At 32.4% G+C, this 14,117-nt stretch overlaps 1 protein-coding gene across 1 annotated transcript; it reads left to right on the top strand.

Annotated features, from left to right (window-relative positions):
* The first annotated feature begins 5,699 nt into the window (after positions 1–5,699).
* LOC107629620 (uncharacterized) lies at positions 5,700–8,177 on the top strand. The gene is made up of 3 exons (XM_016332447.3): positions 5,700–6,084; positions 6,245–6,656; positions 6,852–8,177. Exons 1-3 carry the CDS (start codon positions 5,908–5,910, stop codon positions 8,042–8,044), a joined length of 1,782 nt encoding a protein of 593 aa, XP_016187933.1. The 5' UTR covers positions 5,700–5,907; the 3' UTR covers positions 8,045–8,177.
* The last annotated feature ends 5,940 nt before the right edge of the window (positions 8,178–14,117 follow it).

Below are 14,117 nucleotides of genomic sequence, written 5' to 3' on the forward strand. Positions count from 1 at the left end.
GTATTCCAATGGATAGTGTTGATATTAATTTAATTTAATTTTTTGTCTGGTAACGTTTTTTAAAAATGAATTATTTTTCAGGTATGTGAATTAAGTAAAATGAGAACTAGAATTTGTTAGATTTCTTTAAATTAAACTATTCAAGCCAAAAAATGTTTATCAATCGATGACATATGTTTTATATTGATTAGTGCATGAAGTATATTATTATTAATATGTTTTAGCATATAATTGAATAATGTCGTGGATACAAATTAATTAATAAATTAGAGAACAAGTTGAAATAGGAAGTTAAATGTTATATAGGTAGTTAATTATGACCGAGTCAACCCGTTGAATCTGTGACCTACCGGTTGTACCCGATACGCAGTGACATGGCCGGGTTGATTGTCTGGCCATTTATGATGACTATGGGGTCTGAGGAGTTCTAGAGGTGTAAAGGATTCGGTTTGCGTCCATTTTGAACCTATGATAAACTGAATCCGGCCTGTATCGTCCTCAGCAAATGTCAACCGCTTGGTTTGCTGTTATATGGACAACTTAACCGGAAAGAACTGACAGCAGATGGGATCGGCCGGTATTCTCGGTACTTTACAGGAGTATAATCGTAATTTAATTCAGAATAAAAGGAAGTAAGTCACCGAAAAGGACCTAAACTTAGTTGAGTAAATGTTGTCCGAATTCAATACAAATTCGACTTGACCGAATGCTTAAAAATAAGAACGAGGAGAAAAAAAACTGACTAGGAAACGAAAACAACGAAGACATTTTGGAACAGACATTGGATGCGGTTCTGCTCGATTTGGTGTTGAGAAATGGGGAAATCGAACCGAACCGATTTGGTTTAGCCAGAAAAAACCAGATAAACCCTATTTTTCCTGTTTTTGACGCGGCTAGGTAAACGTCGGTACAATTTTGCAGTACATTTCGGGACCACATGCTTAGTTACACCCGTAACGGCCGGCATGAAGATAACGAACATGAAAATTACGGAGTAATGTGCGTCTTACGATAGGTTTAATTGCATATAGATTAGTATAATGGTTACGGAGAAGAAGGGGAGGCATGTAAATTTAGAGGTCATGTTGTTGTCATTAATGACCGTGTGCGGTAAAGGAGAATGTATACCCGTATTTGTCATAACCGGAGCGGACAGGGTCGTAGCACCGAAAAACCGGTTACGGGTACTATGACCCAGCTAGGGTTGTCCGTTGGACCGTTTAAGGATGGTAACAGGCATGAACCGGATTGTACCCGCGAGGTTCGGTCTAGTTAGATAAGCCGGGCCTGAACCATTTTGCACACGGTGGTCTCTATCGTGATATGTGGGATGGCATCCGTAGATGAATGTTTTTCGATGTTCAGATATTTTTTGTTACGTACAATTACTAATAGGAATTTAAACTTGACTGAAGATTTATCAATCATTATATATGCAAGTGTTAGTAATGTGGTTAAAGTTATCTGTTCTGACACTAGAATTGAAGTTTATTAATCTTATGGATTGGCATTGTTATTCAGTAATGGAGACAGAATTATGTTGGAATTTTGTTAATTTTTTTCTAGTCTAATCTCAGTATTGTGATTAAACTTATATGTTTTCAGCCTAGTATTGAATTTTATTAATATAATGGAATGGCATTCTTGCCGTGTCGCATAAAACTAATTATTGCCAATCTGGAGAGTAATTGTTTATTTCTTAGTTATCCGAACCGATAATCGAATCGATCAAAATAGGGGGTCAGCGGGCTCATAGTTCAACTGGTGGATCACTGGTTGAACCGATTGACACTGCACTATATAAATAAAAAAAGAAAAAATTTCAAAGTACCATTTTTCAGTAATAATTTTCAAATTTCTAGGTATTATGAAATAATGTAGAACACGAACAATATGTATTTTGTGAAGTTTACTCCGTCGTGAATATTGTTACTTAGTTTTTACTTTAAAATAACTGTTAGTTTAAAAGTTAAATACTTTATTAATTATTTTATATACAGCATACGATTACGTATTCTAAGTATGTATTAAGAAAATAATGTTAATGAAGGATTTTTTGAGAAAATTACACTCCCCTCCCCTGCGAGATGCTAAAATGACACTCTCCTCCCTTCTATTTTATAAATGTACATTCTCATCCCTTCTAACTTTTAAAAAACCTCCTCTCTAATTCATTCCAAACTTTTTGTGCCAACTGATGTTAACTTTATCCATTTTAAAAAAAATAATAAATAATTTGTTAAAAAAAAATCCATTAGTAAAAATTTTATTTTTTATCATTAAATTTTGCTTAGCAAAATATTCTTTAATAAATTATTCTTTTAATGATTAAATTGTATTTTTTAAAAAATTTAATAATTATGTAATTTTTTCTAGAATACTCTTCAATAATTTTTTAATTATTAAATTAGAAGTTTACCAAAATTTTCGTTAACAATTTTTTTATATTTTACTATTAATTTTTTGATATGTATATATATATTTTTAACAACGAATAAAAAAATTTAGTAAAATTATTTTTCAATATTAATATATATTAATTGTTATATATATTAACAGTGGTAAATTTTTTTATTTAATGTTAAAATAACATATATTGATATCAAAAAATTAATAGTAAAATATAAAAATAATTGTTAACAAAAATTTGTGTAAAATCACAATTCAATAATTAAAAAGTTATTGAAAACTAGATATTTTAGAGAAAAAAATTTCTTTCTTAATTTTTTAAAATTAGTTTAATAAAATTACAATTTAAGCAATAAAAAAAATAATTTATTAAAAGGGTATTTTAGTAAGCAAAATTTAATAATAAAAAATAAAATTTTTGTTAATGGATTTTTTTTCACAAAATAATTTATTTTTTCTTAAAAAATAGATAAAGTTAATATTAGTTAACACAAGAAACTTAAAATGGATTAAAACGGAAGGTTTTTTAAAAGTTAGAAAGGAGGAGAATGTACATTTATAAAATTAAATATATGTCAATATCTTTACTGAATTTCATCAAATAATTTACGAGATTTTTATTAATTTTAATTTTAGTGATAAACTTAGTCATTCTTAAGTTAATTATATTTATTTTTAACATTAACTATAAAGTCACTTAATGTTTTCATAATGATATAGTATCTATTATTATTATTGTTTTTTAATTATTACTTGTAGAACATAATATTATAATAATTATAAATTGATTAACAAATTAGTGAAAAGTAAAAATAATAGTTATTTCAACATAAAAAGTAAATAAAATATTTATATTTCATGTTATATATTATTTTTGTATTATTTGAAACTCTTAAAAAAATTAGTGAAAATATGTCTTCCAAATTTTATTCTTAAATGTTAAATTAATTTTTAACTTTATTAGTATAGGACCAAGTTAATCGGTTCAATCAGTAACCCCCGGTTGAACCAATGCTCTACTGACCTTATAACTTGACCTGTTCGATAACCGATTCGATTATGACAACCATGGTTCGTACCCATGTCTTGTGTGACATAAAAACCATTACTTCCCATCGATTTGTCTTCTTTCTCACCAACGTCTGTGCAAATTATAATAACCATGGTTGTCGTTTATCAATAGGTTTACTTCTGTTTAATTTATTTGAAATTTAATTATAATGCGATTGGTTCTGAATTTATTTATATTTATTTCTAAGAATAATCAGAAAGTCAGTTATTAGTTCTTTTCATAGGTGTACAATACATGAACATTATTCTTTAACAAGCAGTTTAATATATATTAGTATATTAGAGATACAGTGATTGCTAAATTAATTAAATCTAAAGATCATAGGCCTTTCAATATAAAAAAAAAATTAATCACAGTCTTCGATAGTTCACATGGGAATAAAGGTTAAGGTCATTGCCTTCATGAATGGGTAAAGGATGAATGTCCGTTTGGGAACAAAGCTGAAGGCCCAACAAGACCACTAACGGGACACTCTACAACAATAACCCCGTTCTGAATGGCGCTATACAGCCGGCTCAATAAGTCCTTGAATGAGCCTCCCCAGCTACTAGAAACAAACCTGCTTTCAGCCATACACGGACAACACGTGCCCACAGCAGATTCAATATACACAACAATCTGTAAATCTGTACAAATATAGATCTTTACAGTAGATCGACCCTATTTATTTTTGTCCAAGTAGCAATATTATAGGCAAACATTCATCTTATTGGGCTGCTCAAACTAATATGGGCCTCCACTATGAGCACACACACTTTATCAAAATATTTTTGAGCTTTTAACCCAGCCAAATATTTATATGTTTTTCATCATCAATAAATTAAATTGTTTCTCAAATTTAACAATGTTGTTTAATTCCTTTTTAATATTTTTTTGTATTCTAACATATCATTTATACTAATAATTTATTTTATAAAAAACAACAATTTGTACTCATGAATTTTATGAACGCTGACAAAAGTATCCGTCAAAGAAAAAAACTAACGTTATACCCATCAAATATGGGTTCCATATAACAAAAGTACCAAAATACTAAATTTTTGTTGATTTTTTAATAAAATTTTCAAATTACCCCCACCTTTTATCTTCAACATCAATTTTATCACCATCTCTTCTTTTCCAAATCTCAAACTTTTACATCCCTCCATTACCACCACCTTAACCACCTTCTCTATTTTCTGTTAGTCCACTACCGCCGCCATCTTTCCATGCCAACGATGACAAAGACGATGACAAGGCCTCTAGGCAATTCACCTATTCCCACGCAACACTATCACCTCCGACGGCATCCACCCCAAGTCCCACAGCGGCTCCAGCACCGCCTCATGCCCATGCACATATTACTTCTACCTCGGCATGGTGGCCAGTTCAGATCTACTGGATTCAAGCTCCAACAGCACAATTGGAACCTTGATGGCACACCTTACTAGAAATTGAGTGACTCTGTGAAACTAATTTTTGGCTATAGCAATAATCATCATTCATAACCCATGGAATAAAAAGAAATTATATGTGGAAGAAATAATAAGCAAGAAATCATGGAATAAATAAAAAGAAGAGTGCTTACGGATGGACTCACTAACTTGAAACCTTTTGTGAGAAGTCAAATTATTGTAGATGTTGGTGTCATTAACAGGCGGAACAACCCACCTCTTAGAGCCACCCACTTCGAACTCAAAGGAAGCCACAAACTTGGATGCATAAGTTTAACTTCAAGAACTCCAACTCATTCTTATTTTTGTTTCCCTGTGAACTCCCAAATTTCTACCCGCATAAAAAATTTGAGCCACAATCGTTATCTACTTTCTGTTTTTTGTCTTTTTCTCTTAAGATTATAGAGGAGTTAAAAATTAGGATGGTAGTAAATGGTAACGGAGGAATATAAAAATTTGAGATTTGAAGAAAAAGAGATAATAATGAAGTTGAGGTTAAAGATAAAGAATATGGCTGATTTGAAAATTTTATTAAAAAGTTAATAAAAGTTTAAGATTTGAACATTTTTGTCGTACGAAACTCATCTTTAATAAATATAACATTAGTTTTTTTTTGACGAATACTTTTGTTAATATTCATTAAATTTATAAATTCAAATAATTTTTTATATTTTAATAGTTGATTTTAGCATATAATTACTTCTACTGATTTTTAATTCAGACAAAAAGGCAACAATAGGCTAGTGGAATAATCAAGGGGGCTAGGCTACGCACAATTTGTCTTTGACGGTGTAAAGGCAAGGAATAAAAAAAAAAGCATTAGATTTGCTCTCACACCTTTTTCTTCATTCCCTCCTTCATGACCCTTCTTTCCTTCTCTTTTTTGTTTTTAATTTTCTCAACCTTAGCTTCTAAGTCTGCTCTCCTCCTTCTCCAATCTCTTCCTCAAATATTCTCTCTCCTTTCTTTGCATTCTTTCCCTTCCCTTTTCCAATGGCATGTGCAAATGCAATCCACACTAAACACCAAAAACTAGCACCAGAAAAAAACCAAGATGACCCCAACAAGTTCTATTACCATTTTCTCTACAAAGCAGCCTTAGTTGCAATCTTCTTCGTTATCCTTCCTATGTTTCCTTCACAAGCTCCTGACTTCATCAACCAATCTCTGGTAATCACCTTTGTTGCACTAAATATTCATGTTTTTCATATATGCCATACTGTTATCTATCTTATCCTTCCTGGTTTGTTTTAGATACAATTAATAAAATCTTCGTGTTCATATGTCTTATTTGGCACTCAGTATTGGTATTTGTATATGTGCAACTTAGGTAACAAGAAACTGGGAACTCCTTCACATACTGTTTGTTGGTATTGCAATCTCTTATGGCCTCTTCAGCCGTAAAAATGATGAGAAGGTGGAGAAAGAGAACAATGGAACCAAGTTCGATAACGCGCAGACGCTTGTTTCGAGGTTCCTTCAGGTGTCTTCGTTCTTCGAGGACGAAGCTGAAATAACCCCTTCTTCTTCTTCTTCTTCTTCTTCTGATGAAAGCACCACCACCACTACCAGCAGCAACAAAGTGCAAACTTGGAACAATCAACACTACAGGAAGGAGCCTGTGGTGGTTGTGGCAAATCAGCAACAACCAGCACAATATCACTCTAATTTCGAAAACAAGGGTGGTGGTGGTGGTGGTGGCAGTGGCGGCTTCGCAAGTGGTGAAGGCTCGAGAATTATTGGTGAGAAGCTATGATGAAAAAAGAATTCATTTCTGAAACTCAAAAGAGGCAAAAACAAAGACACAAACTTGTTTCCGGTTTTTTTGTCCTAGAAACAGATTAAACACAGCTTTTAACTTCTTAAATTTGTGATTATTCCTTCGCTTCGTTCGTATAGTAGAATTATTGTATTTAATAATGATATTAACTTTGTAGGGGAGAAGCCTCTGCTTTTGCCGGTTCGAAGCTTGAAGTCTCGTTTATGTGATGATCCACATGTTGATTATGCTGATGAAATTGCTAAACCTGTTAATGGAACAACAACAAGCTCTGTGTGTCTTAATAGATCAAATTCTAATAGCAACAAGACAATAGTGTCCAAAAGATTCTCACCAAGTAATTCAATGAAGACTAGAAATGGTGAACTTGAAGGTCCCGGTAGTCCAAGAATTGTGGAAAACACGAAGGACAGTAATGTTGTGCTTCCATCTCCAATTCCATGGAGATCAAGGTCAGGGAAAGAAATTGAAACCCCAACTGCTCAGTATCCTTCTTCAATGGAGGAATCTGAGTTCAACAAGGTGGAATCAAGATCAGTGATGAGGTCCCAAACTTATTCACGTTCATCAAGAACAAGTCCCGTTTCATCTGCAGAGTCAGTTGCAAAGAACTCTGAGAAGGTGATGAGGAAGGTGGTGTTCTGCAAGTCTTGTCCTCCTCCGCCGCCTCCACCGCCGCCCATGTTCCAGAAATCAGTCTCTATGAAACCATCAAGGTACGGTTCTTCATTCAGTGGAAGTGGTAGTTCCTTTGATAAGGAATTGAAGAGGAGCTTCACAAGTGAAGGGAGAAGAACTTTTATTGCTGATAATAATATTAATAATAAGAATAAAATCAAGAACATGGGTTCTTTCTCAAAGAGCAAAGAGGTCAAAGAACAATTTGACTATCAAGAACCAAGAAGAAAGAGTAACAAAACAGGTATGGGATATGAAAATAAAATGTCTTTTAGAACTGACAAATTCATGCCAGAGGCAAAAGCTCCAACAACGGAATTAGCAGAGGAAGAAGAAGAGGAGAAAGAAGAAAGCTTCCTAGACAAGGGGATGATGGAAAATGATCATTATGATGACGAGGACGATGACGATGATGAGTCCTCAGAATATGAAGATGAAGATGTTGCTAGAAAAGCAAGGATGATGCAGAAAGAGAAAGTGGAAAATCTACCACCACATGTTGAAGAAGCTTCAAAGACTGAAGAAGAGGAGGAAGAAGAAAGTGCAGCACCTTCTTCTGACGTAGATAAGAAAGCTGATGAGTTCATAGCCAAGTTTAGGGAGCAAATAAGGCTTCAGAGAATCGAGTCCATCAAGAGGAGTACAAGGACTACTAGGAAATCTTCAAGGTAAAGTTAAAAAAATATGTTGAAGATCCTTATTATATAATAGAGTTATGAGATGTTATTAAAAAGAGTGGATGTTTTGTTTCCACAGTTTTATTAAGCTTGTAATTTAATTTGGATTTGGATTTGGATTCTTCTCCTATTTACGGATTTACCAACTCCCAAAAAATTTTATAATCACGGATATACTGACATAAATTTAACCTGTTGTAGTTTCTTGGTTTACGAATTGTTTTGTGTTGACGGTTTTATTTGTCGGGCTTCACCTTTAGGTTTTGATGTACATAACATTTCAGCTACACCATATTGAATGAGTACAACCTCTTATGCTAGATACGATTATGAGAAAATGAAGTTGCACGTACAACAATTGCATAGCTTAACATTGATTGGGAAATTTTGATCTGCATGATTTGAAATTTCGATATGCATGATTTGGACTTTTTATTTGCTCCGCCGGTACGTTCGATTCTATAGGACGAGGATTAATTCATCACGAATTTGAGTTTCATTTAAAAGTTTGTTGTTGACAAAAAAGTTATTATATACATAAGACGAAATTTAAACTTTCAACACTTATTTAAGTGAACGAATGAACTAACTACTCAATCAACCTAAATTGATTTGCATAATTTGGACATTTGTAAGAAGCAAACTAGTAATTATGCTGTTTAGCATATGCAGCTAGTTTGAAAATGCATTGGTAAACAAAAGTGCTTCACACCTAGTTTTTGAAAATTTACTAATGTATGTTCCTATATATTGTATAGAATAATACAAAAAAATATACAAAGTTTTTACTAAAGAAACTTAAATGAAAAATATATAATAATTATTACTATAAATATTTTATAAAATTATAATTAAAAATAACTTTTAATGTTAAAAATATTAAAAATTGTTTTAAATTATACATTTTATGACTTAATTTTCAAACTTTCAAACTTATAGGCTTATGCTATCACAAAAGTGTTTTTTTTTTTTCACAAGGGGAGACTATGCCATTTGAGTTATAATTCATTGGCATCACAAAAGCTATTAGATTGGTTAATATTTCTTGATAACATTATTGGAATTCCATCGTTAAGTATTAGTTTGTGTGAAGAAATTAAAACCATTACAACTATTGTTATTCAATAATTTATTGCATTAGTAAACGAATTATTATCTCCTCATTAGTAAATACATTTTCCCGATTTTTTACACAATTTTATTTGGCAATAGTTATCGTTAGAAAAAAAGCAAATGACCATATTATCATACAATATGATATACAAAATATTTTTTTTTGTTTTAAAACTAATTCTAGTTATTGAAATAAAATTAAAAATAATTTTTTTATTTTTTTACTCAAATTTAAATTTGAATTCTAAATTGATTAACAACTCACCACTTTTTAATTTCAATAACAAAAATAAAATTAGTTAGGAGCAAAATATTTAGTATTGTTCAATCATTTAAATTTTAATTACTAAAAATTGGGTTAGAAATTAATTATATCTTAATAATCGATAATATATATATATATATATATATATATATATATTTTAGTACGTAAATAATAATATTTAATGTATAATTTATTTATTTTTTTAGACAAGACTAATATATAATTTATGGAGGGTTAATTTATTGTCCAAAATTTGTTTTATAAACATTATAGTATGTGAAAATAGTGATCTTATTTTTTTTTATTTAAGAAATTATCCATAATTTTTTTATTATGTAATTAACATAATTAATAACCTTTATTATTGCTTTTATACCAAAAAAATCGGTTTATACTATTTATACATTTTTTCAATACATATTTATACTATTATACTTAGGAAAAATAGACATAAGTACACCCAAATTTTCACACGGTGGACAGATGTACTCCTCAATTTTTTAATGAGTCATTTGTACACACCAATATAAAACTCTGTTGTCAATTCTACTTTTCCGTGGCTTGAGTAATTTTTTCGGCGGTGGTGGAGGCCAGGTGGCACGATATTATGTGATGTGGTCAATTTCCAGTTTTTTTCTTCTGCAGACCTCCATTTGCTTTCTTCACTCTACTCTTGAATCCCACAATCTCTTCCAGCATCAACAACTTCATCAACCCAAATGAAATAGTCACACCTCAATTCAACCTTCTGCGTCATGAATTCGATGACAATTTCAACCATTTCACATAAGATACACAACATTTGTCATCATAAACAAAATCAGAATTCACATACCTCCCATAACGAACAACGAAAAAATAATCTTCCAAGGTTCCACTCTGTAGCAGACTCAAGCACCACTACGTCAAGTCCATGCAAACACTTGCCGTTGTTGTAGTCGAACTTCTTCTTCTTCCTATTTTTTGGCGTAGATGACGAGCCACCACAACCATTGGCACAAGCATGAGGTATATCCTTCCTTCGTCGAGAGTGTCACATTTTGATACATTAGAGTTTATAAACCCCCTATTACGACAGACAAGATGTATAGAGGAAAATGAAGAGAGTGCAGGAAAAATTTGTTTCCAACATGTGTTAAGGTTCTTAGGGTTCGAAGAAATTGAAGAAGGAAGAGGATGAACAGTGGTTCCAACCCTTTTCTTATATTTTTTTAACAAATTTAATAATGTAATAATTATATTTTTCACTGTGTCACCCCAAATTGACCACATCATATAATATCGTGCCACCTGACCTCTACCACCGCCGAAAAAATTACTCAGGCCACGGAAGGGTAGAATTGACAACAGAATTTTATATTGGTGTGTACAGATGACTCATTAAAAAATTGAAGAATACATCTGTCCACCGTGTGAAAATTTGTATGTACTTTTGTCTATTTTTTATTATACTTATTGTCCTAGATGATGACTTAAGTTGCTTATATCATATGTAATGATATGTCATCTTAACCATTTTTTAGACTTCTTTTTCATTAGTTTTCTTAGTTTTTGAATCAAATCTTTCTGTTTTTAGTGATGTTTTGATAACTAATCATATATTTAGAGTTGTAATAGAATATTGAGTTTTTAGGTAAAAATTAAGAAAAACAGGATGAAAATCAATAAGAAAGCAAAGTTTGGTGACACCAAGCTGGGCACCTAAATCCGGAGCCCGACTCTAAAACTTGAAGCCCGTGCCTTCGTGCACTGGGAGGAAGAAATATGGGTTGGCTGATGCGTAAGCATCTTTTCTTTATTTTCCGATTGTTTTAGATATGAATTTATTTAGTTTTATTGAGTTTTTAGTGTTCGAAGTCTGTTTAGAAGCTACTTTGAGTCGTTCTATTGTTTTGATTATTTCAGATGAAGTTTGGATCAATTTGACAGAGTCTGTGCAGAAAAAAAGAGAAGGATTTTGATGCTGTTAAGCTGGCACTAAATGCCACATATGGCGTTTAGCGCCCAAGCACTTTGGATTGCGTGTAGCCATTCTGCCAAGCTGACGCTAAACGCAGAACTGGAAGTTTAGCGCCAGGTGCCTCGTAACGTGTGCGAGCTCTCTGTCTTATAGGGCGCTAAATGTCGAACTTGGTGTTTAGCGCCAAGAAGTCAGAAACGAATAGGAGCTTGCTGCCACTTAGGGCGCTGATAAGCGGATATTTTATACACTTTTTGGTATCATTTTCATATAGTTTTTAGCATATTTTATTTAATTTTTATTAAGTTTTCATAGGTTTTAGTGTAAAATTCACATTTTTAGATTCTACTTTGAGTTTGTGTATCTTTATGCAATTTCAAGTATTTTCTAGCTAAAATTGAGGAGCTGGAGCAAAAGTCTAATTCAGAGACAGAGAAAGCACTGTAGATGCTGTCCGAATCTGACCTCCTTGCACTCGGAAGAGCTTTTCTGGAGCTATAGAAGTCCAATGGTATGTTCTCAACGGCTATGGAGAGCTGACTTCCAGAGCTTTCCAGCAATGTTTAATAATCCATACTTTGCTTCAGAATAGAAGGCCCAAAACTGGCGTCCAACGCCAGCCTCCTGCCCCATTCCAAGCGTCCAGCGCCCAAAGGAGGAGACTAGCACCCAAACACCCAAAGAAGACCCCCTTGCCAGCGTTCAATGCCCTAGAGGCCTCCTAGCACGTGGATCTTAATCAAACTCATCCCAAACACTCACCAAGTAGGCCCTAGAAGTAGATTTTAGCACTAAAAAGATTGTTTTACCCTTCTTAATGTAATCCTTAGTCATTAGTTTAGTATTTAAAGACTTTTACACCTCTCATTAAGAGGGGGACGAGACCTTAATGCCATATTTTGTTTATCATTATGTTCTATATCAGTATGAGTTTCTAAACCTCCTAGGTTGAGGGGAGGAGCTTTGATGAGTTCTTTGAATTAATAAAAGTATTCCTATTTCTCTTCAATCCGTGCTTGATTCAATTCTAAGATGTATATTCGTTCTTCAACTTGATGAATGGAACGATCCATGACAATCAGCTCCATTCTTCATACTAAGACTGCGTGCTTGACAACCACCCGTGTTCTTCTTGGGTTCGTGAGAATACATGACTGAAAAGCATCGAACCGCCAGCTTGATTATACATCTCTTAGACGGTTAATCCATGACTTCATTGGGGACTTCTCGAGACACCAGTTCAGCTGAAGTATGGGGAGATTAGGGTCTCTATGGTAGAGGCTAGAACCCAAAGGTGCAGTATTCTCTAATCCGGAAGATCCGACCATGTCTGTGGCATTTTAAGTAGGATCATTAAGGAGAATGGACTGCAGGAGCTTCACCCTCAATCAGAATAGATCCACACTAACCCTGGGGTTTAGATCTGGAGGAGATTGGTGACCGCGACCGTACGGCATTGATCACATACAGCCGGCCATAGAAGAAATCATTCACAATTGAAGAAGACAGTAATACCAGAGTTAATCCAGAAGGACAAAGCATCTCCAAGCCTTAACTATCTTCTTATCACTGTTTACATTCAAATTTACAAAGTATTTTATACCCTTATTCTTTATTTCCTTTTTTGCAATTAAACATGTCAACCTAGTTTAGATCTCACAAATTCAACAACTCTTCTATCCGCCTGACTAAGACCTGCAAGATAACCATAGCTTGCTTCAAACCACAATCCTCGTGGGATCAACTTTGACTCGCTCAGGTATTACTTGGACGACCCAGTGTATTTGCTGGTTCAACTGTACGAAGCGTGGGGATTCGTGCACCAAGTTTTTAGCGCCGTTGTCGGGAATTGTTCGAGTTTGGACAACTAACGGATTATCTTGTTCCTTCGATCAGGTATTGTCTTTAATTTTGTTTGAGTCTTTTATATTTATTTTCTTCTTCTTTATTTTCGAAAAAATAAAAAAAAATTATTTTTTCTTTTCTTTGTTTAATCTTTGTTTTTGGTTTGAGTCTTTTGTTTTTGTTCTTGTTGAAATTTTCGAATTCTTTGAGTTATTCTTTCTAAAAATTTTCAAAAATATTTTCTTTGTTTAAATCTTGTATCAATCTTTAAGTTTGGTGTCTTCTTGTATATTTTCTTTGAAATTTTCGAAAAGTTTGTCTTTGATTTTCAAAAATTTTAAGTTTGGTGTCTTTTGCATGTTCTTGTGTTCATTGAATTCTTTGAGTTTTGTTCTTGGTGTTCTTCTTGATCTTCAAAGTCTTCTTGTTTTTCTTTTTGTTTTGATCTTAAAATTTTTAAGTTTGGTGTCTCTTTGTGTTTTTCTTGTTAATTTTCACACACTAGGTCCCTTTAGATCTAAAAATTTTAAGTTTGGTATCTTTTTGTTGTTTTTCTCTTTCCTCATTAAATTCAAAAATAAAAAATATCTTTTCTATCTTTATTTTAATTTAAAAATTTTTATCTTATCTTATCTTAGTTTTCAATTTCAAAATTGAAATCTTTTCAAAATTAAATCTTTTCAAAAAATCTTATCTTTTTCAAAATCTTATCTTATCCTTTTATCTTTCTTTAAAATTCAAAAATCTTATATTATCTTATTTCAAATTTCAAATTTTAAAAATCAAACATTTTCAAAAATTCAAATCTTTTTCAAATCTTTATCTTATCTTGTTTTCAAATCTTTTCTTAATTAATTACTTATCTTCTCTCTCTTCTTTCTCAAA

This window comes from Arachis ipaensis, chromosome B1 (genome assembly GCF_059453495.1).
Source record: "Arachis ipaensis isolate K30076 ecotype BB chromosome B1, ASM5945349v1, whole genome shotgun sequence".
Lineage (NCBI taxonomy): Eukaryota > Viridiplantae > Streptophyta > Magnoliopsida > Fabales > Fabaceae > Arachis > Arachis ipaensis.

Bases quoted from the DNA above. Each gene is read 5' to 3' on its own strand.
- LOC107629620 (XM_016332447.3), top strand. From the start codon at position 5,908: ATGGCATGTGCAAATGCAATCCACACTAAACACCAAAAACTAGCACCA. The intron at 6,085-6,244 runs GTAATCACCTTT...TGTGCAACTTAG, and splicing joins ACTTCATCAACCAATCTCTG to GTAACAAGAAACTGGGAACT. The intron at 6,657-6,851 runs GTGAGAAGCTAT...TTAACTTTGTAG, and splicing joins TGAAGGCTCGAGAATTATTG to GGGAGAAGCCTCTGCTTTTG.